At 39.9% G+C, this 24,438-nt stretch overlaps 1 protein-coding gene across 1 annotated transcript; it reads left to right on the forward strand.

Moving 5' to 3' along the window:
- The first annotated feature begins 13,946 nt into the window (after positions 1 to 13,946).
- On the forward strand, positions 13,947 to 14,483 carry LOC146882178 (toll/interleukin-1 receptor-like protein). Its single transcript, XM_085667310.1, has 2 exons — positions 13,947 to 14,024; positions 14,118 to 14,483. Exons 1-2 carry the CDS (start codon positions 13,947 to 13,949, stop codon positions 14,481 to 14,483), a joined length of 444 nt encoding a protein of 147 aa, XP_085523436.1.
- The last annotated feature ends 9,955 nt before the right edge of the window (positions 14,484 to 24,438 follow it).

The raw sequence follows: 24,438 nt of genomic DNA on the forward strand, positions 1-24,438 counted from the left end.
TAAAACCTAGGAAAAATGACAATACCAAAAACAACAAAACATATCATCAATACAAATACCTTCCAGTATCACACAAAACATATACACCAAAGCAAATAAGAAAATACCACCCACAAAGGAGATCCAAAGAACAAAAAAAAGGTAAAAGGGAAATGAAAACCTAGACTTCGACAAAAACCTATAGGGTAGTCATAAAAACGAAAACTTTAACGGAGATCAAAAAATAATGGTCAAGAAAAAACACAACAATGATAACTAAACTGGAACTACAACAAAATAATGACAAAAATGGCCAATGGAAAATAAAACCAAAAAAATTACATCATGAAGTACACAAAACAAAAACAGCAAACGTAAACTTGTACAAATATCAACAATATGAAGAAAGAAGACAGATTTAAAAACAAAAAAAATTACAAAAACTAAAGTTCAACTTAAAATAAATTAAACGAAAACCTAGGGCAACGAAAAAAAAACAAAAAAAAAACACATGGCGAAGCAGAGAAAACACAAAGCTATAGATCATGTAGAAAAACTTGAATCGTACAATTTGATGAACCAGCGTGGAGAAACATTATCAAACAATGTTGAAAAAAAAAATACAACTTTAACATCATGAAGCCAAAAAAAAATTGAACTCACCATGAACCAAACCAAATATAAACCAAGGAAAAAAAATAAACACATCACCTGATCAACCAAACGCAACCCAAGCACCAACTTCAGAATTGAAATATGCAGTGATAGACTTTGAGGAAGAAAAAATAAAACAATGATAGACTTTGAGAGAGATAAGCCACTGAAAAAATGAAATAAAATTACGAAATGAATAAATGAGTAGAGTGTAATGGAAGCTACCGAAAAATACAGTCTGACTTGAAATGAAAGATTTCAAATCAGCTGCAGTATTAGGCGGTACTGCATTGGACGTTAAAGATGAATCTGGAAAATCTATAAAATGACAAAAAAACCAATGTAATGGACAACTGTAGAGAAATTAAACATGGGTAGAAGGGTAATATCCCTACCAGTTTGGGTTCTTATATTTATAGTAGATTAGGCGGCACTGCATTGGATGTTAAAGATGAATCCGGAAAATCTAAAAAATGACAAAAAAACCAACGTAATGGACACCTATCGAGAAATTAAACACGGGTAGAAGGGTAATATCCCTACCAGTTTGGGTTCTTATATTTATAGTACATTATTGTTATAGATTTACAAATTAATCAATGTAAAGTCTCAATTAATTTGTTGGCGTTCTCACTTTTAACCAAAGTACAGTCTCAATTAAAAGTGAGAACTTTTAGATTATGCACAGTAAATTCAACCAAATTTACTATGCCTAATCATGTCTATTCTTTTATCTCCTCACCAAATAAAAAGCTTAATTAATCAAAGTAAAGTCTCAATTAATTGTAGTTAGAGTAAATACCTTTAACAAAAGTAAAGTCTCAATTATTGGTAAAAACTCATTTAATCATATGAAAGTTTCTAAATAAAATCAAAGTAAAGTCTCAATTCAATTTAAAAACCCTTGGACTCAGATGACCAACATGCATATAGATTTAAAATCATTACTTCTTACGTGATTTAAAGATAAAAGACATAGATGAATGAAAACCTCAACAATAATAAAAAGAACAAAGAAATTAATTGATCTAACCTCAGAATCCAATTAAGAAATTACAATGGAATCAACCCAAGGAGTTTAGAACTCCATGAAGGCAAAATAAAAATAGAAGAATGGAGAGAAGAAAAGAGAGAGAAAGAAATTAGGTCCCCCTAAGGGTTCCTCAATTCCGACGTGCCGAGCTTGTTCCCTTCTGCTTCTCCCTTGGCCTCTTTATATAGGCTTCAATCGGACTTGGACTTTATCTGTTCGGTTGCTAAAATATTTTATCTTTATTTAATTAATTAGCAACTTAATTTTTGTCCAATTTCCAATTATGCCCCTCTTGTTTGACCATTTTTACAATATTGACCAGAATTTGACCAGAGTTTGACTAGTTGACCAGCTTTGACCCGTTGACTGCCTATCAGATGCTGACACGTGGCAATGCATTTTCTCTTTCCAAGATTAGGGTTTCTTCCTCCTTTGGCTGTAGAGAGGTGTAATGACGGCTTCCATGGTGGCTGCTCCAGCGTGGCTGCTGTTTTGCAGATGACTTGCACTCTCGCTGCTTCGCGAAGATAAAGGAGGTTGCGTGATGGTTGCAAGTGCGTGGTTTGAACTGCTCCTGTTGCGTGAACGATGGTGATGTGACTGGTCTGGTTTAGTTGTGCGTTTTGGTTGGAGGTCTGCGGTGGCCATGGTGGTGCGCGAGGAAGCTTCTCTGGTTTGCGTTTTCCAGCGACGCTGCAATGGTTAGCTCACGGTGCAGATGTAGAAATGGTGGTGACGGTGCGCTACTGCAATGTGAACGAAGAGGCTACTCGCGTGAAGATATGGTCACGGGAAGAAGGTGCGTGTTGCGGTGAACGAACTGCTACTGCAGTGCTGCCATGGTTCGTGCTCGCGTTAATGGTGGTGGCAGCGTGAGGATGCAGACCTGTGGTGGTGCAAGGTGTAGAGGCACTTTCGCTGCTGCTTTGTGCGTCAATGGTGGACATGGTTGGAGTCGCAGGTGCTGCAATGGAGTTTGCACAAATCTGTAGTAGTGAAGATGGTGGTTGCCGTGGCCGAATTGGTTGCTGCAGAGATGAAAAAGCGTGATGATGATGGTGCGCGGTGTCTGCCGGCGAGGTCTTTTGGTACGCTTGCCAAGAGACAAACAGTAATTCATGTTGTAGACCTTATAGCATTAATTAGATGTTTTTGGTCTTAGGAGTTTCTTTTAATCTGTTGAATGGTTTTTCAACAGGTTAAAATGTCTCTTTTAATCTGTTGAATGGTTTTTTAATAGGTTAAAATGATGGCTGCAGTAGTCTTAAACTGCAACAAATTCAATCAGTTGATTTAGTTTTCAATCGACTAATTTCACTTAAGTCAAGTGAAATCAACCGATTGATTTGAAAATCAACCTGTTGAATTTCGTAACAGTTTGACTATAAAAGTTGTGATTTTTGAAAGAGAGGTAAGTTGATCATTTTATAGCACGATTTTGTTCTGGAAACTTGTGGAAACTCTCTCTTTCGTGATCATACAGTTTGCAACAGTTGAAGATTGATCTTGGATCAATTCTTGGAGCTTTTGGCTTAGGTTGAAGCTTGGAGAAAGTGGTTTATGTGATACATCAAACAAAAAAAAGGAATAAATGGAAGGAGAAAAAATATGAAAGAAAAAGAAAGACGATGAAAGAAGAAATGACTGAGATGAGGAATCAACAACAAAGCAAGGCAGGATAAACCTGATTTGATGCCATAATAACTTTATGGTTATCCATCAAAGAATGTTGATCGAAGAAAACATATGGGCCAAAATAGAGGCCTGGATAACAAGGCCCAAAAAAAAGTGTAAAATGTAAGACCCTCCCTCAAGCTGGAGTGTGTATACAAAGAACACCAAACTTGGACATGAGTTTGTCGAAAGTTTCATGATCGAGAGCTTTTGTAAACACATGAATAGGTTTTTAAGAGGACTGGATGGGAAGAAGATTGAAATGATGTTGTCGAAGCTTTTATTTACCCACATTACAATCTATGTTAATGTGTTTAGTACATTCATGGAAATTGTTGTTGTGAGCTATATATATGCTTGGCTGTCACAATAGAGATTAGTAATGCTAGAAGGACTGACTTGCACATCTTCAAGCAAATACATCATCCATTGAATCTCACAACAGGTAGAAGCCAGTGCTTAGTATTTCGCTTTAGAGAAAGATTTAGAAATGGTGCTTTGCTTTTTGGTTTTCTAGGATATCAAGGAGTCTCTAAGATATATCCAATAGTCAGTGGTTGATCGTCGTGTCATAGAGCATGAAGCCCAGCCAGAGTCACTAAAAGCTTTTAAATGTATGACACAATTTTTGGGGTAAAAAAATACCTTGTGAAGGTAAAGATTTTATGTATCTAAGTATGTGATGGATGGCTTGATGATGATGTTTGGATGGAGCTTAGACGAACTAGCTGAGAAACTGGACGACAAAGCTAATATTGGGTCTTGTATTTTCCAGATATAGTAGTCATCTGATGGTTCTTCAATAGATGGAAGCATCATGAATGCTGATATTTTATTCAAACAAAATCTCATTCTTCTTGACCATGGGGTTGGATGCTTGTTTGCCATTGAGCATCCTAATGTCTACTAAAATGTCCATAATATACTTTATATGGCATATATGCATGCCTTCATGATTTTTGGCAACTTCTAATCCAAGAAAGAATTTGAATTGCCCAAGATCTTTAATTTTAAAGTTGCATTCGAGGATTCTTTCACACCTACAATGTTAGTCATATTATCTCCTGCTAATACAATATCATATATGTATATTAATAGAATGGTAATGGAGTGTTTAGTTTTTTTGGTAAAAAGGGAATTATCTCCTGCTAATATAATATCTTATTTGGATTTATGCTATTGATACCTTGTGGTAGGGTCATATAAATTTCTTCACTCAAGTCGTCGTGCAGAAAGCATTATGTACATCAAGTTCTTCCAGAAACCAATCTTTGATGGCAACAATAACAAGGACAATGAGAACAATAATAACCCTTGCCACTAGTGAGTATGTGTCAAGGTAATATATGCCCTCACGTTGTACGTATCCTTTTGCTACTAGGCGAGCCTTATAATGTTCCACTTTCCTATCAGCTTTCTTTTAATCTTATAGACCCTCTTGCAACCGATTTAAGTTTTCCCAAGATGAAGATCAACGATTTCCCAAGTTTTGTTGGTTTCAAAGGCTTCAGTTCCTGCTTTCATGGCCTTTATCCATTATGAATTTTGTGTTGCTTCATAGGATTGTGGCTTAGTTTGAGATGCAAGAGAAATAGTATAATTAAGTTGTTTGTTTAATAAATTTTCATATGAAAGCTCAAAATTGAGAGGGTGATGTACCTTGTTGGATTTTTGTAGACTTTCATCAAAAAGGGACATTTGCAATTGATGATGATAGTCTTCCAGGAAAGTTGGAGCTTTGCGAGTCCTTGTAGAACGTCTCAGATTTTCAGCATTTTTAGAATGAGTATTATCATCAACATTTTCATTCTGAGTGGTGTCTTGATTAACACCATGTGTGTAATCATACATATGTTCAAGAAAAGTGTATCATGATCCAGATCCTTTTCAGCAACTTCGTTAGAAACTTGACAAAAAGGTGTCCTCATGAAAAACAACATTTCTTGATATACAAATTTCTCTATTATGTGTGTCAATAACAATGTAACCTTTGGTTCCAATTTTAAAGCCAAGAAAAATGCACTTCCTAGCAATAGGGTCCAGTTTATTTCTATTATGTTCAAGTGTAGAAGCGAAACATAAACATCCAAAGGTTTTTAAATTAGAGAAATCAGGTTCACAATTGTAAAGCATTTCAAAAGGACTTTTATTGTTCATCACACCACTACCATGTTAAGAAGTGCAATTTTAGCCTAACTCAACCCCACAAAACTGGTTTGAAAGGTGAGGTTTTATTCCCACTATGTATTTGTTTTGTAGTTATATGCATGTTGTTATAATAACATGGTTTGTTAAATTGAAAAATATAGTGTGCAACACGTATATCCTCCATGACATTTCATAGTAAGTTCCCTTATGATTCTTTCCTATGGAAAATTCGTATGTGAACATTTTCTGCCAACTGATGAGTCTTCAATTGTTGATACTTTTGTAGGCTAATTGCATTTTCATGCACTCAATTTAGAATTGAAGTAGTCATTTAAAGAATAACTTACCATTTTTTGCAACTTGTGATAGAGCTTCACTGATGGAAGCTTGAATAGTCACGTTAAGTAACAAGTAGGCTTAGTTAAAGATAGTTTTTAACTAAACTTCATAATGTAAATTTATGGTATCTATCTGACATGGACTTTTTCTAAGTGTGTGTTTGGTTCGGGGTTTGATGACTTGGGCCCAACCATAGGTCCAATTAAAGGCCTAGTCACAAGAAGCATGCTAAAGAAGATACATAAGAAGATGGACCCACAAGAAGCCATTGTCATTCATGGACTCCAAATGTTATTTTCTTGGGCCAAAGAAGATGTCAAGATATTGTGAGACCCGAGAAATTTAAATAATTGAATAAATAATTATTTAATAAATGTGGGTAGTGGCAACCTTTATGGCCTTTAATGCGGAGAATTATGATGCGGAATAGTACTAGCTTAAATGGTTGAGAGTACAAGGTTGTTATGAAAGGACTTGAGTTCGAGCCCTATGTATGCCATTAGATGCTTATTTAATTGTTTTATTATTTTAACACTATGCTTGATCATGGTGAGTGATTGTATATTCTTAGATGAGTAAGAATTGTCACGAAACATGAGTTAGTTGAATTGGTTGTTTATTGCTTTGAAATTGCATGGTTATGTGTTTGAAACTTGGTTGTCGTAAAATAGGTTCCTTTTTGTCAACTTGTTTTTTGTTGGCATGGATGGAAAGGGTCAGAAACCCTAGTCGGTGTGAGAAACTAGAGGGGCTGAGAAATAATTGATGGCCATTAACATACTTAATTAACCAATTTCAGTTTTTTTTTATTAATTGAATTAATTAAAAGGTGATTAGGGTAAGAAAGAAGAAGTTTTTGAAAGCCAACAGAGAGGCTAAGTTCAGCTGGGGAAAGAGTGAATTTCGTGCACCTAAAAGAGAGTAGTTGAGGGCTGGAAACCACTTTTAGAGAGGAAGCAAGAGCTAGGGAAGTTTTGGGTCAAGGACACACTCTAAATTCGAATTGGTGCAAGGAGTCCAGGTAAGGGGAGTTGCACCTTGGTGTTTTATTTGTGTATGAATTAATGTGCCTTGCCATGACTTAATGCATGAAAGCTTACCCATTTTTACACTGTGAATTTACTGCTGAAAAATTTTGGAAACTATATTTCATATGAATGTGTTGAGCGAATTAAACCCTATTTGAATTATGAATGTATGTTTGGGGGTTTGGTGGGAAGTAATTAAGAATCTGAATTCCAGAGTCCAGCTACTATATGAGTTAGAAAAATGTTAGGTGCATTGCATTCCATGACTTACCTATAGATATGGTGAAATTTTCTGATTTGATTGGAATGGAAAAGAGTAGAGGTTTTCACAGAAATGGGGAAAATTGGGATTTTACCTAGAGTTTGATATGCCACCTGGTGGCGCATGATCTATCGTCAGGCGATAGTGGGAATTTTCTAGTTATAATGTTCTGACTGGGTTGGACACAAAGGTTGAGTTTCATAGCTATTAATGTAAATCCGGGTTGACGAAAATAGGATAATTAAACTTTGGGATTGGAATGAGTAATGAAGAGAATATGATGGTGTGCCTATTCTAATGTGTAGGTGGAAATTGCTTGTTGTATCAATGCCAGAGCATACCGCTATATGGTTTTGCTCTCCTCCCCCTATTTGAAGAGCATAATTGATACGTAAGTTTTTTTTCAATAAATGCCTTCATTTATACATTAATCTTGAATATATAATCTCATGTTTTATATTGATTATTTTAACTTTAATGCTTTTAATGGACAAAGTATATTGAGTGGTAGATCGACTGCCAATACTAAAAGGGTCACTTAGATTTCCCTCTGGGTACTTATACTATATATATCATTCATTTACTTAGTATTGTCATGTATATTTATAACTAAATACAATTACTGCCATTGTAGTGTAATAAACAAATTGGGAGCTTTGAGTGTGACTATCATGTGATGCAATGGATGACAACAATTGTTCAAGGCAATTATGAAAGTGGTTGGGATGCGGTAATATACTAACTTATTTCATGTACTAATTTTAACTTAACTTAATTTACATATGTATTGCTATTAATTTTTCCAACACTTTTGCAGAAATTCAATGATCCAAGTCTAATGGATTCAGAAGCAATAGCTTATGTTCAAAAAGCATGGGCAAAGTACATTCTATCTGTAGTTAGTGAGAGTTGGGTTTAGTGACACTTAGAGGTAGTTTAGACTTATGTTGTCATATAAGTTATTTGTAACTTTGATGGAACTGTTTAGATTGGAACTCTGTCTGGATTGAAACTTTATCTGAATTTGAATTCTATTTTTGGATTGGGTCTATTTTTCTGAATTACAAGTTTGGATAAGACATTAAACAAAGCTTGCTTTAAAAAAAATACTCATAATTAACGACGGTTATGACCATAATCGCCGTTAAAACAAGTCTGATCCACGATGGTTTTGGCACTAACCATCATCGTTACTTTCTAGGCTTCTGGTCCAGGTCCAAACCCATATTGTTATCGTTCTTAGTTCAACAATGACTTTTCAAACCGTTGTCATATTAGTTAATAATGACAGCGATTATAACGACGACTTAATCAACGAAGATTTGGAACCATCTTAGATTTTGGTTAGCTGTCGTGGATAAACATTGTTAGAGTAGTGATATGAAAAAAAAAAAATAGAAATAGTGCGTAATTTCTAAATAATATAAAAAAGATATATAATTCACATTCAACTACACAAAACAGGAGTAGTTTTTTTCTCAGGGTATATAGAAAACGAAATTGTAAGGACGCTGAATACAACGAACTATTATAAATGATAAAACAAGTTTAAAAAAACAAACGTGTTCACTTTCTAATATTCACTATTTCAGAAGATGAAATGGAGACTGCAATGCTATTTGCATCTTATTTTTGTTTTAGTTTTGTTATATGTACTTTATTCATCATCATCATTACCTGTTACGATAAGATGAAGGGAAACAAAAGACGTACCATTTACTGGTTTTTCATGATTAATGGCGCCTTTTGTTTGCACTAAGCTGTGTTTTGTTGAGGAATGAATAGTTCCTATGGACTACAAGATAGGTATTCATGGAAAAAGTCAATGAAGGAGGGCTTTTTAAGATAAAAAATTGGTTTAATTATGTATTTGGTCCCCATTTTGGAGTCAAAATCTCAAAATGGTATCCAAATTTTTAAAAGTCTCAAAATGGTCCCCTTTTTTGTTGAAACGTCTCACGTTTGTCCTTCCCGTTAAGTCAAGGTTGACGCCGTTAGAGGGAGTGTCACGTGTCAGTTCCTCGATTTTTTGAATTTTTTTATTAATTTTTATTTTATTTTTTTTTATTTTTAATTTTTTTTTTGGAATTTTTTTAAAAAAATCAAAAAATTGTCACATGTCAAGCTGTCATCGTGCCACATGGCAGTGATAGTGACACATGTCAGTATTACGCCACGTGTCACTTTGTTAGTCTCAATTTGGTCCCTTTATTTTAATTTGTCTTAATTTAGTCCCAATTTTTGTAAAAATTCAGCAATTTTGTCCCTCTCCAAATTGAAATCAAATTTAATTTCTGTATAAATGTACACAAATATTTCCATCAAAATTGATATTTCAAGTAAATATTTTTAACCAAATTAAGTTCATTTAATTAATATTTTACATTGAACTTTATTTAAAATGGTTTAAAAGTTGTTAATAGAAAATAATGTCAATAGAAAAAAAAAATCATAAATTACCTAGTTCATGTTACAATAAAACACATAAATTTAAAATTTGAAAACAATTTTAAGTAAAGTTGAATGTGAAACATAATTTTAACTAAACTTAGCTATGTTAAAAATATATAATAAAAATATCAATTTGAATAAAAATATCAAATTTAATAAAAATATTTGTATAACATTTATATAAAATTAAATTTTGTTTCAATTTGAAGGGAGACAAAATTGCTCATTTTTACAAAAAATTGGGACTAAATTGAGACAAATTAAAATAAAGGGACCAGATTGAGACTAACAAAATGACACGTGGCGTAATACTGACACGTGTCACTGTCACTGCCACGTGGCACGATGACAGCTTGACACGTGGCAATTTTTTGATTTTTTTTAAAAAAATTCAAAAAAAATTAAAAATAAAAAAAAATTCAAAAAAAATTAATAAAAAAATTCAAAAAATTAAGAAACTGACACGTGGCACTCCCTCTAATGGCGTCAACCTTAACTTAACGGGAAGGACAAACGTGAGACGTTTCAACAAAAAAGGGGACCATTTTGAGACTTTTAAAAATTTGGGTACCATTTTGAAATTTTGACTCCAAAATGGGAACCAAAAGCATAATTAAACCTAAAAAATTTCATTATAAATGGTCCAAAATAAAATATTCATTATTAGGTTTATAATATAAAGTTAACAAAATAATATAATATTAAGAGTATTCAAAGATGATCTAAGAGGATAAGAGTTTGAGGTCACTCCAATATTTGAAATTCACTTTTTCTTATATGCAATGGTCATAAATAGAATATTTATAATCATTTGTTTTCCAATTTTATTTTTAAAATAAAAATTTTAAATTAGAATAATTAGCTTATCAATTTTATTTATTAAGTGATCGTGTTTTTTAAATTTTAACAATTATTTTACTTTTACAATTTTTTTTTAAATTTAACTATTTTTTATTAAAAACTTAACTATAAAATATTAAAAAATACTTACAAAAAAATTATAAATATTATTTATAAAAAATATAAAATTATTTATATTGTTAAAAGAAAATAGCATTAAAGGTGCGTTTTTATTATTATAAATAAAAAAAATTATCAAATCTAAATTAGATTCTTCAAATATTTTAAAAGAAAAATAGAGAAGGGACGACCAAGTCAATGCCCATCGGTCACTCAACCAACTCAGTAGCTTAAGTCTACAAGCGTGTAGACTTGGTTCCACTCCACACTTGTTAATGCATAAAAATATCTTTACACAAATATAATGATTTTTTATTTATTTATTTTAAATTTCTTTATTTAATTCAAAACAAAAATTAAATTTCACAGCGTTTTTTCAAACTAAATAATTCCTAATATTTCTAAACGCTTCTTCATTTAGCAGCCAATAGTGGCATTTCATATTAGATGGGAAAATGAATCTACTATGAACAAAAACACTTTTGGTCAAGAGAGAATTAATTTTCAGAAATCTGAAATTGAAAACAAATATTTATCTTATTTAAGTATAATTTATATTCAAAATTTAATTAGATTACTCAACTAATATTTATATGTTTTAATTAGTTTTATTCTATTATTTATATTATTTTTAATTTAGGGTTAATTATTTTTTATTTTTTAAATTTGCTAGCTCAATTGAAGTTTATCTATGTTCTAAATTTTGATACACTTTAGTCCCAAATTTTAAAAATAAATTGATATAGTCTTTTTAACTTAAGGATGTTAATTTTTTCTTTCATGTGTTAAATTGCATTCTATGCTTACATTTGATATGGAATATATATTATTGTAAACAACTCAAACATCAGTCTGAAAGATACGGCAAAAAGATTTAACAAAATTAGGTTAAAAGAACTAAATTCATTAATTTTTAAAGTTTAAAGACCAAATTTGTAACAAAGTTTGGAACAATGACGAATTCTAATTTTATATTAAAGTTTAAAGACTACAAACATATTTATCCCTTTAATTTATTATATTTTTCAAAAATTCTAAAGCAAAATCAAATTAAAACATTTGATCTAGAATATACTATTGTAAACAACTCAAACATCAGTCTGAAAGACACAGCAAAATTTTTTTAATGAAATTTAACTAAAAGAACTATATCCATTAATTTTTAAAGTTTAAAGACTAAATTTGTAACAAAGTTTGGGACAATGACGAATTCTAATTTTATGTTAAAGTTTAAAGACTACAAACATATTCACCCCTTTAATTTATTATATTTTTCAAAAGTTCTAAAGCAAAATCAAATTAAAACATTTGATCTAGAATATACTATTGTAAACAACTCAAACATCAGTTTGAAAGACACGACAACAAAATTTAACGAAATTGAGTCATGTTCACACTGTTTGACACATTCATGCTTCAATGTTAACATAGAAATGTGTTTGACACATAACATATTTTGCGTCAATATTGAGGGACTAAAAACATATTTAACCCTTTAATATTTAAACATTTGTAAATATATTTTAAATTTCAAATTTTATTTTCGATACGATATTATTTTGTTAAAAATTAGTAATAATTTATATAAAATCGTACTTCATTAAATATATATTTTTTAATTTAGTATAAATTCATAATATGAAAAAACCCAATTGTTTTTACCCACAACTCGAGCAACCTAAATCCATTGATTAAATTGTCAGATATAAATTTAAAATATTACATTTTGGGTTATACTGGATTAGTCAGGTTGGATCTGAATTCGACCTAATTCGACCGATGATCAACCTTACTTACACTTGTTTTGGTTTTCTTTGGATAGATAAATTTATAATTGGTAACATATTCAAATATATTGAATTTGAATTAGACATATTTTAAATTGTTTTACCTTTTAAACATTTTGTTTGGATAAAATAATTCAAATTTAAAAAATTTTAATTTTCTTATTTGGTTAAAGTATTTCAATTTAACAAGTCGAGCTCATGCAAGGTTAGGGGGAGTCAATCTAGGTTTGAGATTCAAGTCCAAGTTGAATCAATTCAGTTCAAACTAAGTTTGAGCCAATGGGCCCATAATTCAATTGAGTCGTGTTGGTCTGAGTCCGAAATGAGCCGAGTTGGTAGGATCTAAGTTGAGCTTGTAGGTTTAGAAGTTCTTTCAAAGCCAAGAAGAGGGGTTGAATTGGTTGAGTATTAAAAATTATGTCCAATTAAAACTTATGAAACCCTTCTAGGTCGAGAAGAGGGGTTGAATTGACTGAGTATTAAAAATTATGTCCAATTAAAACTTATGAAACTCTTCTAAAATGAATTCAATTGACCAATAAATCAGAGGTGTATCGCTGCATAATCACACTTTTCAATCGATTAAAAATAAAAAAATAACAGATTAATATGTTCATGCATGATCCAATAAATTAAAAGATAAAATTCTTCAGAAGTTTTTTTAATTTGATACCACAATTTCTTTAAGATAAAAGAATAGTTATCGAAACATATTAAGTTAAAAATTAATGATTTTTAAACTTGATATATATATATATATATATATATATATATATATATATATATATATATATATATATATATATATATATATTAATTTTTTTTCCTTTAACCTTCAATTTTTATAAAAAATTATCTAATAAATATTTAAATTAACATATATGCATACTATATAACTTTTGCTTCAATAAATATCATATACTATTTACGATTTAATAAAATCAAAATTTTAATTCTATTAATTTCTTTTCAATTTAATTTTTTTAATTTACGGTTGTCTGTATAAAATTAATCTTACGGTTATTAAAATTTTTAAACACTTATTTAATAACCATTAATAAAATTTAAATCAAAATTAAAACATATTTAGAATTGTTGTATTAAAATGATTTTTTTATTATATTAACAATATATAATTATTTATTATTTAAAATTTATTGCTAATTTATATGAGTTAAATATATTTTTGAATCTTAAATTTTAGTGAAATTTGGAATTAATTCTTATTTGGAAATATTTGACGAAATAATTTGATAAAAAAAACTTAACAAATATTCTAAAGATGAATGAGGTAAAAAATATCAAAAGTTTTGAAAAGAAATTAATTTTAAATTTTGTTCGGTGAAAAAAAAAACATATTTAACTCTATTTTCATAATAGTAAAAGTTTAAATATTCTAAAATTGAAAAAATTTCACGTTAAAGTATAACTACGATTATTTTGTTTTGTTTTTAAACTTTACAAATATAAATTTAAAAGTTGACGCGGCAAAGTCGTCGGCAATGCTTTTCGCCTTTATGGTGTGGTGTTTGAATTTTGAATGAATGAGTGGAATGGTTGTGATTTGCTCCTAAGCATTTCTCTGAAGCTCCACTTTCGTTCTCTGGCAACAAAGAAGTTTCATCTCTTCCATGTCTCTCTCAGGTGTCGATGATGACATGGAAATGGACTTTCTCCGTGATCGGTACCAGGACAGCAGAAACTTTGAAGTTTTTCTGAGTTTCAGAGGGGAAGACACGCGCTTTTCTTTCACTTCGCATCTCTATACCGCTCTTCAGAACGCATGAATCGTGGTTTTCAAGGATGACGAGGCACTTGTACGAGGAAACCAAATTTCACCCTCTCTGCGGCTGGCGATCGAAGAGTCTCGAATTTCTGTTGTTGTTTTCTCGAAAAATTATTCAGAGTCGTGGTGGTGTTTGAAAGAGTTGGAGAAAATAATGGAGTGTCACAGAACCATAGGGCATGTGGTGATACCAGTGTTCTATGACGTTGATCCCTCTGAAGTGCGTCATCAAACAGGCGACTTTGGAAAAGCATTTCAACGTCTTTTGAACAAGGTTTCGATAGAGGAAGAGGAAAAGGTGCTGGATTGGAAGCAGAGTTGGAGGACGACACTTGGTGAGACTGGTGGCATCTCAGCGGTTGAAATCCTAAATTTCAGGTAATGAAGCGCTCCTTGCTTCCTCTGATTATTTACAGAACATTGTCTCTAAGAATAACATTTTTGAAATTTGTTTCGGGATAGGGACTAAGAGCCTACTAAAAGAACCTCTTCACTTCGCGTTATCTTTCTCCTCTCCAGCAACTTCAGCGAAATCCACTCCTTAGCTCGATCGGTTGGGATGACGATCGGGGTACCTGTCTAAAGTACTCCGATGCTTAAGTCAGAAAGGGCCGATCGGTGTATCAGAATATCAGCTGTAATAAATGCGAAATTAAGATCCTTACCAACCTACCTTTGGGCCCTATTTATAGCCTTCGACATGGGCCTGCAATTAGGGTTTCTTAATCACGGCCCAATGACTCCCTAATTAAGATTATTGACTCGTTTAACCGATAATTATTGGCTTAAGTTATTTAACCGTGCGACCGATGGCCGCTTGGCTGGGTTATTGACGTTATGTTTTCAACAAGCTAACAATCTGTGTTTTACCGATCAACCGACAGGTGCTCTTATAAGGTCCATTGCTGCTGTTTTACCGACGAACCGATGGGCTCTCGAGGTTAGAGGGTCCATCGCTGTTGTTTACCGATGAACCGATGGGCTCTCGAGGTTAGAGGGTCCATCGCTGTTGTTTTACCGATGAACCGATGGGCCCTCCAGGTTAGGAGGTCCATCGCTACTCTTTACCGGCGGACCGATGGATATGAATATGGTTAAGTCATGACTTATATGTTCAACCGTTTGACCGATTGTCTTGTATTTTATCCGTTTGACCGATGGTCTTATATTTTAACGATGCTACGTGGCTGTTCGTTTGACCGTAAGACCGGTGGTCCCCTTAGGATTATCTTGGGCCGATTGACTGGTGGGACATTCAGTACACAAGCCCCCCCAGCCTCGAGCGATGGAAATGAAGCGAGGAGGTTTTACCGAGATCGTGGTGCCGTTTGATCGCCGGCGTTTCTCAACGGTTATATTGCCTCGTGGATCGTGCCTGACAGTTATGATTTGAAGCGTCGCGAAGTATGGACCGTCGATCTGAATGTGATCATAGGGTTCTGGGGTTGCCACGTGTCACATGGTCCCCCCTATAAATAGGTTTGTGTGGCTGTCGTTATTTTCACGCTTTCCTTTCTCTTTCTAGCCGAGCTTCCGATCGTTTTCTTCTATCTGCAGGTAAAAATGTCTTCCAGCGCATCGAGTTCAGATGGTTTGTCGGGTGGAGCGGTCGGGTGGTCTGGGGGCGCCGGGTCGGTTTCTGCCCTGTTTGATTCGTCTGAGTCGGGAACCTCGCTCGGGGGAGTGTCGAGCGCAGCAGGTTCACCAATTCTCCTAAGTGGCAGCTCTGAGGCCGAGCCGCCGGTCGCTGAGGCGGTGGAGCAGGTCGCCGCTTCTGACGAGAGCGGGGACATCATAGGCATCGACGTTCGCGACGAGGGGACGAAGCCGATCTACCGGAGATATCAGGATACGACTGGGCCCCCTATGAGCCGCGCACATTTGCGACAAGATTTCGATGGGGTAACGACCTGGGGGATCTGGTCAAGCGGACCAGGATTTTTAGCGAGGAAGTAGAGGATGGACATCTTCGGGTCAAAATATGTGCCGGCAACGAGAGAGTGTGCCACGGGAAGGGAGAGGCGAAACTTGATTTCTTCTATGTGTACTCTTGCTTTTTCCACGATTTGGGTTTGACCGTGTCGTTTGCCGATTGGCAGATGGCAGTCCTCCGCCAGATCCAGTGCGCACCGACGCAGATTCATCTGAACGCATGGGCGTCTATGCAGGCGTTCGACGTTCTATGTCGGGCGGCCGGCCTGACTCCCACCATGCCTCTGTTCCTTCATTTTTACAAGACTCAACCGACGGCGTCGAAGGGTTGGGTATCGTTCCTCGGGGCGAACAAGAGTTTGCTCACCCTCTATCTCGCCTCCTACAAGGGTTTCAAGACCGGATTTTTTAAGGTTGCGATTCCTGGCAAGGGGAGGAGACATATTTTCGACGAGCAGAATCGTCCTAAATTTCCGCTGTACTGGACGGCGTTCCCCCCTCCTACTAATGCTTGGGCTGAAGAGCGGTTGACCCCGGCCGAGCGGGCTGACCTGGCCGTCCTCAAGACCTTGCCCGACAAGATCCCCTCGCGGCCGCTGATCCAATGCCTTCGCTCCCCAGACTTACCGAGGGCGGTTTATGGTTAGTTGTTCTGATATTGTCGATCGTTAAATTGATCGCAGTTAACTTATTTACTTTGCTGTTTTGCAGATATAATGGCTCGGACGACCGCTCCTAACGCCGAGTTTCTAGCTCGCGCTAAGACTCGACGATGGGGAGAGGATATCGCTGAGGAAGTGGTGCCACTTACGACCGTCCCTGCAGCCCCTTCGACTGGTCGGGTTCCAGCTACCACCGCCCCTACCGGGACTTCGGGCGCCGTCTCCCGGCCCCGTTTCATTGTGAAGCCGCCTGGTTCTGGTGCTGCTGTTGCTGCTGCTGCTGGGGACAAGGGAAAGAAGTCCAAAAAAGACGACTCCCCAACCGGCCGTCCACTTAAAAAACAAAAGAAGGGGGAAACATCTGGATCCCTGGCCGACGCTTTCCTCGGCGGTGGTGCTCGCCTTGACGAAGAGGTCTATCTTCAGCTGGGACCTCGAGTGACTGACGCACTAAAAGACGTGTCTGAAGAGGATGCCCTTCGGACCGCCGGGGAGCTCACCCTTAGGCTGACTGCCTTGTATACTAAGTTTCCTCGCCCCGAGCGGAGCAGGATAGAGAACTTGGAAAAGGAGCTCGCAGCGGCCAAGACTGAGCTCAACGAGGTGAAAGCGTCGGCGGCTGGCCTGAAGGCTCAGTTCGATCGGCTCAACGGCATTAAAGCTGAGCACGCCAAGTGTGCTGGGCTATTGAAGGCCGCCGACGATCGAGCCAAGGCGGAGCAAGCAAAAGCAGGTGAAGCCGCTGACGAACTACGCAAGCTCCAGCGACGCTTCGACGATCTAACTCTGGAGCATATGGCCGCCGTCGGTTCAGCTTCAGATTGGCAGAAGAAGGCAAAGGATTTAGAGGCCGAGCTGGGAGTGGCCGACGAGCAAGTATTTGCTCAATATGAAGCGGGCTTCCAGAGTGCCGTCGATCTGGCGGTCTTTTACTATAACTGCTCTCCCGACCGGTTCGACGTGCATATGGGGGTGGTTGATGGGAAAGTGGAGAGGGTATTCGACCGGCTGGACGAGGTCAATGACCCTCCTGTATAAGATTGATTTTTATTTTTGCCTGTATATTTTGATATAACCGATCGAACCCGATCGATCATTCGGTTGATCGTGTTCGCTCGGTTATCAGGTTATTTTTTGACAAACTCATGTAAATTTTTAGCTCCCTATTTATCTCATCTGCTAGCTCTTTCCTGCTTTCGTTCGTTTATTGCTTCATGTTGGCGACCGGCCGTACTTCTGTTGTTTCTTAGCGTTGGCGATCGGCCGTTTAATTGTTTTAACTTGTTAATTCTGTTTGGTTGCGCTTAGTATCGAACTGACCGGACGATCGGCTTGCATTCGTTAATCCCTTGTGAAGCTATCTTGATTATCTGTTCTATATGGTTGGCCTTTGTGTGCTCAATTTTAGTTTTTTAGATCGTTGGTGTTGTACCCCAATCGGTTAGGACAACTCGTGTCACTCGTTTACCCGTAGGGTAATTAGATCGCTAGGATCGGTGCTGACAGAGCGGGACTTCCTCTCGGAAGTCCCTGTCTCGATCGGTCAGGCTTTGCTCGGGTCCCGTAGGGAGCCCCGTCGGTCAGATTGTTAGAGGGAGTTGCATGAAACGCTCATTTTATTCATAGTTAACTGTAATACATTTTGAGGTGTGACGCGTTCCATGTGTTGGGTATTTCTTTGCCGCTCAAGTGCTCCAGCCGATAGGCTCCGTTCTGCAGGCTCTCGGTCACGCGGAACGGGCCCTCCCAGTTTGGCGCTAGCTTTCCCTGTGTTGACTTCTTTCGGGCATCATTGGTTTTTCTCCAAACTAAATCTCCTCTGACGAAGCTTCTAGGTTTGACCTTCGCGTTATACCTTCTTGCCACCATTCTCTTGCACGCTTCGGCTCGCACGGCTGCTCGTTCTCTTCGCTCGGTCGTCCAGTCCAATTCCTCACGCAGTCGTCCATAATTCACCTCCAAGTCTTGCATTTCCCGCCGAAGGGTCGGCTCCCCTACTTCAACCGGCAGGATGGCGTCTGTACCATATGTCAGGTTGAAAGGAGATTCTCCCGTCGTCCCGTGAGGCGTGCACCGATAGGCCCAAAGGACTTATGGCAGCTCGTCGACCCATGCTCCTTTGGCTTCTCCCAACCTTTTCTTCAACTCAGCCACTATAACCTTGTTCATGGCCTCGGCTTGGCCGTTGGTCTGGGGATGCTCGACCGAGCTGGTCACGTGTCGTATCCCCACTTGCTTATAGAAGTCCTTCAGTTTCTTGTCGATAAACTGACGGCCGTTGTCGGTGATGATCGTGTGGGGGAGGCCAAAGCGACATATGATGTTGCGCCAGACGAAGGAGTGAACCTGCCGAGCGGTGATATTGGCCAAAGCCTCCGCTTCGACCCACTTGGTGAAGTAGTCTACTGCTACAAGTATGAATTTCTTCTGCGCTCGGCCAACCGGGAAAGGTCCGACGATGTCCATGCCCCATTGAGCGAACGGCCATGGAGCCGTTAAGCTGTGTAACTCGGTCGGAGCCTTCTTCACATCATTTCCATGGGCTTGACATCCTTCACATCTGCGTATCATGGATTCGCAGTCTTGTTCCATGGTCGGCCAAAAGTATCCCGCTCGGAGTATTCTCGCTTTCATCGTCCTCCGACCGGTGTGCATTCCACAAATACCGTTATGGACCTCGTTCATGACGTACTCCGCTTCGTCTGCTGATAGGCACTTGAGGAGTGGCGTTGTGAAGCCTCTCTTGTATAGATCTTCTCCGATGATCACGAACCGGAGTGCTCGCCTTCTCTCCGCCGGTCTGATCTCTTCTCCAGCCTCGCATCTCTTTAAAAGTTCTCGTACCTCCCCGATCCAGTCGGCCGATCGATCCGCTGCAGCACATTCTCCCGCTGAAGGTCTCATCAAGGTTTGCCTGATAATTGTCTTTAACTGGCCCTTCTCTTTTCCTTCCGCTAGCTTAGATAGCCTGTCGGCTCTGGTGTTTTCCGCTCGGGGAATGTGATGGATGGTCACCTCTTCGAAATCTTTCATGGCTTCAACAGCTTTGTGATAGTACTGGAGCAATAAATCATCCTTAACCTGATATTCACCCTGTACCTGCCCGACCACGAGCTTCGAATCAGTGTTACACTTCAACTTCGTCGCGCCCAAGTCTTTTGCTAGTCTTAACCCGGCGATCAGCGCCTCATACTCTGCTTGGTTATTCGAGGCTTTAAACTTGAACTGCAAGGAGTGCTCCACCGCGAAACCGTTCGGTCCTTCGATGACAATTCCTGCCCCAACATTTCGCTTGTCCGACGACCCGTCGACGAAGAGAATCCACGTTTGCTCTGAAGAAGGGATCGGTCCGTGGAGTTCGGCTGCAAAGTCGGCCAAATGCTGCCCTTTGACAGATCCTCTAGGTTCGTACTTGAGACCGAACTCGGATAATTCAACTGACCAGGCGATCATCCTACCAGCTAAGTCGGGCTTCCGGAGTATTTTGGCAATGGGATGATCGGTGCGGACGATCACTTGGTGACTCTGGAAGTATTGGCGCAATCGGCGCGCGGCCGTCAACAGCGCCAAGGCTATCTTCTCTATCTGTTGGTATCTCGTTTCTGCGCTCTGCAATACTCGGCTGATGAAGTAAACGGGCCGCTGCTCCGAGGTTTCCTGTACTAAGGCTGCACTGATTGAGTCGTCCGATACTGATAGGTACAGCTGTAGAGGCAATCCTTCCACCGGTCGGCACATTATGGGAGGACTACTGATCATCTCCTTTATGTTCTGAAACGCCATCTCACACTGATCGTCCCATTTCTCTGCAGTTTGCTTCTTCATGATCTTCAGGATCGGCCTAACCTTCTCCGTCAGCCTAGGTAGAAAACGTGCCAGAGAAGTCAGCCGCCCCATCAACCGCTGATCCTCCTTTAAGTTTTTAGGACTTCTCATCTCAACGATAGCAGCGCACTTGTCTGGGTTTGCCTCTATGCCTCGGGCAGTCAGCATGAAGCCCAGAAATTTCCCTGCCGGCACCCCAAAGACACACTTCTCTGGGTTGAGGCGCATATTATATTTGCGCACCTGGTGGAAGACCTCGCCGAGGTCGCGTACGTGATCTTCGACAGTCTGCGACTTCACGACCATGTCGTCCACATACACCTCCATGGACCGACCGATCTGCCCGCGGAAGACCCGATCCATCAGTCTCTGATAAGTAGCCCCCGCGTTCTTCAGACCGAACGGCATGACCTCGTAGCAGAAGTTTGCTCGATCTGTTATGAACGCCGTTTTGGATCTGTTTGGGCCATACATGGGGATCTGGTTGTAACTAGAGTACGCATCCAGGAAGCTTAAATAATTGTGCCCAGAGGCTCCATCCACCAGCCGATCGATGCTGGGCAACGGGTATGCGTCCTTCGGGCAGGCTTTATTGAGATCGGTGAAGTCCGTGCACATCCTCCACTTCCCGCTCGTCTTCTTCACCATGACCACGTTCGCCAACCATGTAGTATACTTAATCTCCCTGATGAATCCAGCCCCTTCTAGCTTTCTCACTTCTTCCTCGACCGCCTTCCTTCTCTCTTCTCCCATCTTTCTTTTCTTCTGAGCAACCGGGCGAGCTTCCCGGAAGATGGCTAATTTGTGGGACATCACGTCCGGATGGACGCCCGGCATATCAGCACTCGACCATGCGAACAGGTCTTTGTTTTCTAGGATCACCGCACCGAGGAGTTCTTCTTCTTCCGCGCTCAGGGCTCCCCCGATCTTCGTGAGCTGTCCAGGTTGGCTTCCGATCAGGATCTCCTTGGTCTCTCCTTCTGGTTGCAGCCGATCCTCTGTATTCGTTCGGGGGTCTAGGTCTGTCATTGCTACCTCCGGTCGGTGTTGTTTCCGCGGACGACTGTAAGGCCTGATCCTCAATCCTGCAGCATAGCACTGCCTGGCGACTTGTTGATCAGCATGCACCGTGCATATTGTCCCCCTGTCCGACGGGAACTTCATGGCCAGGTGCAGGGTAGACACGATCGCTCCGAAAGCGTTCAAACAGGGTCTTCCTAGCAACACATTGTACGAAGTGTTAGCTTCAACCAAAAGGAATCTTACCCTTACCTCTCGGCCGTCCTTCCTCGAGCCGATCCTTGTACGAAGGTCCACATATCCCCTCGTGTCCACCCGTTCGCCCGAGAAACCTACTATCTGTTCATTGTATGGTACGATCAGGTCCTCGGAGAGGTTCATCCTCTGGAAAGTCTTCCAGTATAGGATGTTGACAGAGCTTCCCTGATCGACCAACACCTTCCCGATCCCATACTCGGCCACCTCTATCGAGATAACCATCGGGTCATCGTGATCGGGATCGGGCGCCTTGAAGTCGTCGTCCGTGAACGTGATGGGAGGCATCGAGCGGATCTTCCTCTCGACCAGATGAACCGACTTCAACGCCTGAACGTGCCTTTTTCGAGCTGCGGAGCTTGACCCTCCTCCGGTGAACCCTCCGGAGATGGTATTGATATAACCCCTCAGGGGTCTCTCATGGCTACGACTGCGGCTCCTTCTTGGACTCTGATGTGACCGGGATGGTCCCCTCCTTCGTTTCTCGCGCTCGGGCTCCCTTTTCTTCTCCGATCGGGCTGGGGGGACCCTTCTCATCGGGCTTCGGTTCCTCACCGGACTCCGGGGGGGACGATCTTGCCGCACGTATTTCTTCAAGTGTCCCTGCCGAATGAGCTCTTCTATTTTGTCGCGGAGCGTGTGGCACTCTTCGGTGGTATGCCCGATTGTTCGATGGTACTAGCAATGTTTACTCCCGTTGGCATCGGGTGGCGGAGGCTTCTTCCTAATCGCTGGGAGCGAATCGGCGCTGAAGGCCTCTTGCAGGATCCTGGCCCGGGGAACAGCCAGAGGAGTGTAAGTTGTAAACTTTGGCGGCTTCCTTTCGGTGGGTCGAGCTACGGATTTACTCGGTCTAGGAGCGATCGGCTTTGGGAGCGCGGCATCCTCCTTCTCCCTCTTCTTCACCCTAAACTCCTGCATATCTTCCATCTGTATGAATTTGGCCGCGCGTTCCCTCATCTCCTCCATCGTCTGCGGTTTCTTACGGCTTATCTTGTCCGTAAAAACTCCCGGCTGGAGTCCATAAGAGAAGTGATGTCGCGCGATCTCGTCGCTGAGACCTTTTATCTTGACCGACATCCGATTATACCGATCAAGGTAACTCCTCAGTGATTCCCCATCCTCTTGTCGGATGTTCACCAGATTGTCGACCGTCAGAATGGCCGGTTTCAGGGGCGCGAACTGTGTGCTGAACCTTGCCTTCAAAGTGGCAAACGAGTCAATACAACCGGTCGGTAACTCGGAGAACCACTCCAATGCCTCCCCAGTCAACGAAGTTGAGAAGACTCGGCACCAGATGGGATCGCTGACGGCGTGAAACATCATCTGATGCATGAAGACCCGCATGTGATTGTCTGGGTCGGTCGTGCCGTCGTACTTGTCAAAAGTCGGCATTTTCCATTTCTCCGGTAGCGGCGTCTCCAAAATATACGAAGTAAAGGGGGAAGATCCCGACGCGGGGATCGGTTGGCGCGATGGGCGGCCCCCGTCCTTTGCCCCTGAGCTCTCCGCCACCGTGCGTGACGGATTTCCCCTTGAAGGGGGGAGGCGGCTCTCTACCCGTTCGGCGTCCCTGTGCTGCTGTACACGACTTAACCTGTTTGGGTCGGGTACGATAGGCGTCGACGGGATTCCCTCTTCCTTCTGCCTTAAGATGGCATTCTCCTCTCGTAAGATCTGCATCTGCGCTTCATAATTCCTCTGCATCTCGTCCATCCTCTGCTGCATCATCCTTATCAGTTCTCTAGTGTCCGCTTGATCATCAGGCACTCTTCCTCCGTCCATGTTGCTGTTTCGGTTCCTCGTGGTCACCATATGGGTATATTCTCAAAGAGGACTGCTCGGCCCCACGGTGGGCGCCAAAATGTTTCGGGGTAGGGACCAAGAGCCTACTAAAAGAACCTCTTCACTTCGCGTTATCTTTCTCCTCTCCAGCAACTTCAGCGAAATCCACTCCTTAGCTCGATCGGTTGGGATGATGATCGGGGTACCTGTCTAAAGTACTCCGATGCTTAAGTCAGAAAGGGCCGATCGGTGTATCAGAATATCAGCTGTAATAAATGCGAAATTAAGATCCTTACCAACCTACCTTTGGGCCCTATTTATAGCCTTCGACATGGGCCTGCAATTAGGGTTTCTTAATCACGGCCCAATGACTCCCTAATTAAGATTATTGACTCGTTTAACCGATAATTATTGGCTTAAGTTATTTAACCGTGCGACCGATGGCCGCTTGGCTGGGTTATTGACGTTATGTTTTCAACAAGCTAACAATCTGTGTTTTACCGATCAACCGACAGGTGCTCTTATAAGGTCCATTGCTGCTGTTTTACCGACGAACCGATGGGCTCTCGAGGTTAGAGGGTCCATCGCTGTTGTTTACCGATGAACCGATGGGCTCTCGAGGTTAGAGGGTCCATCGCTGTTGTTTTACCGATGAACCGATGGGCCCTCCAGGTTAGGAGGTCCATCGCTGCTCTTTACCGGCGGACCGATAGATATGAATATGGTTAAGTCATGACTTATATGTTCAACCGTTTGACCGATTGTCTTGTATTTTATCCGTTTGACCGATGGTCTTATATTTTAACGATGCTACGTGGCTGTTCGTTTGACCGTAAGACCGGTGGTCCCCTTAGGATT

The sequence above is a fragment of the Vigna unguiculata genome, chromosome 10 (assembly GCF_037176805.1).
Source record: "Vigna unguiculata cultivar grain cowpea cultivar isolate G323 ecotype 2 chromosome 10, ASM3717680v1, whole genome shotgun sequence".
NCBI lineage: Eukaryota > Viridiplantae > Streptophyta > Magnoliopsida > Fabales > Fabaceae > Vigna > Vigna unguiculata.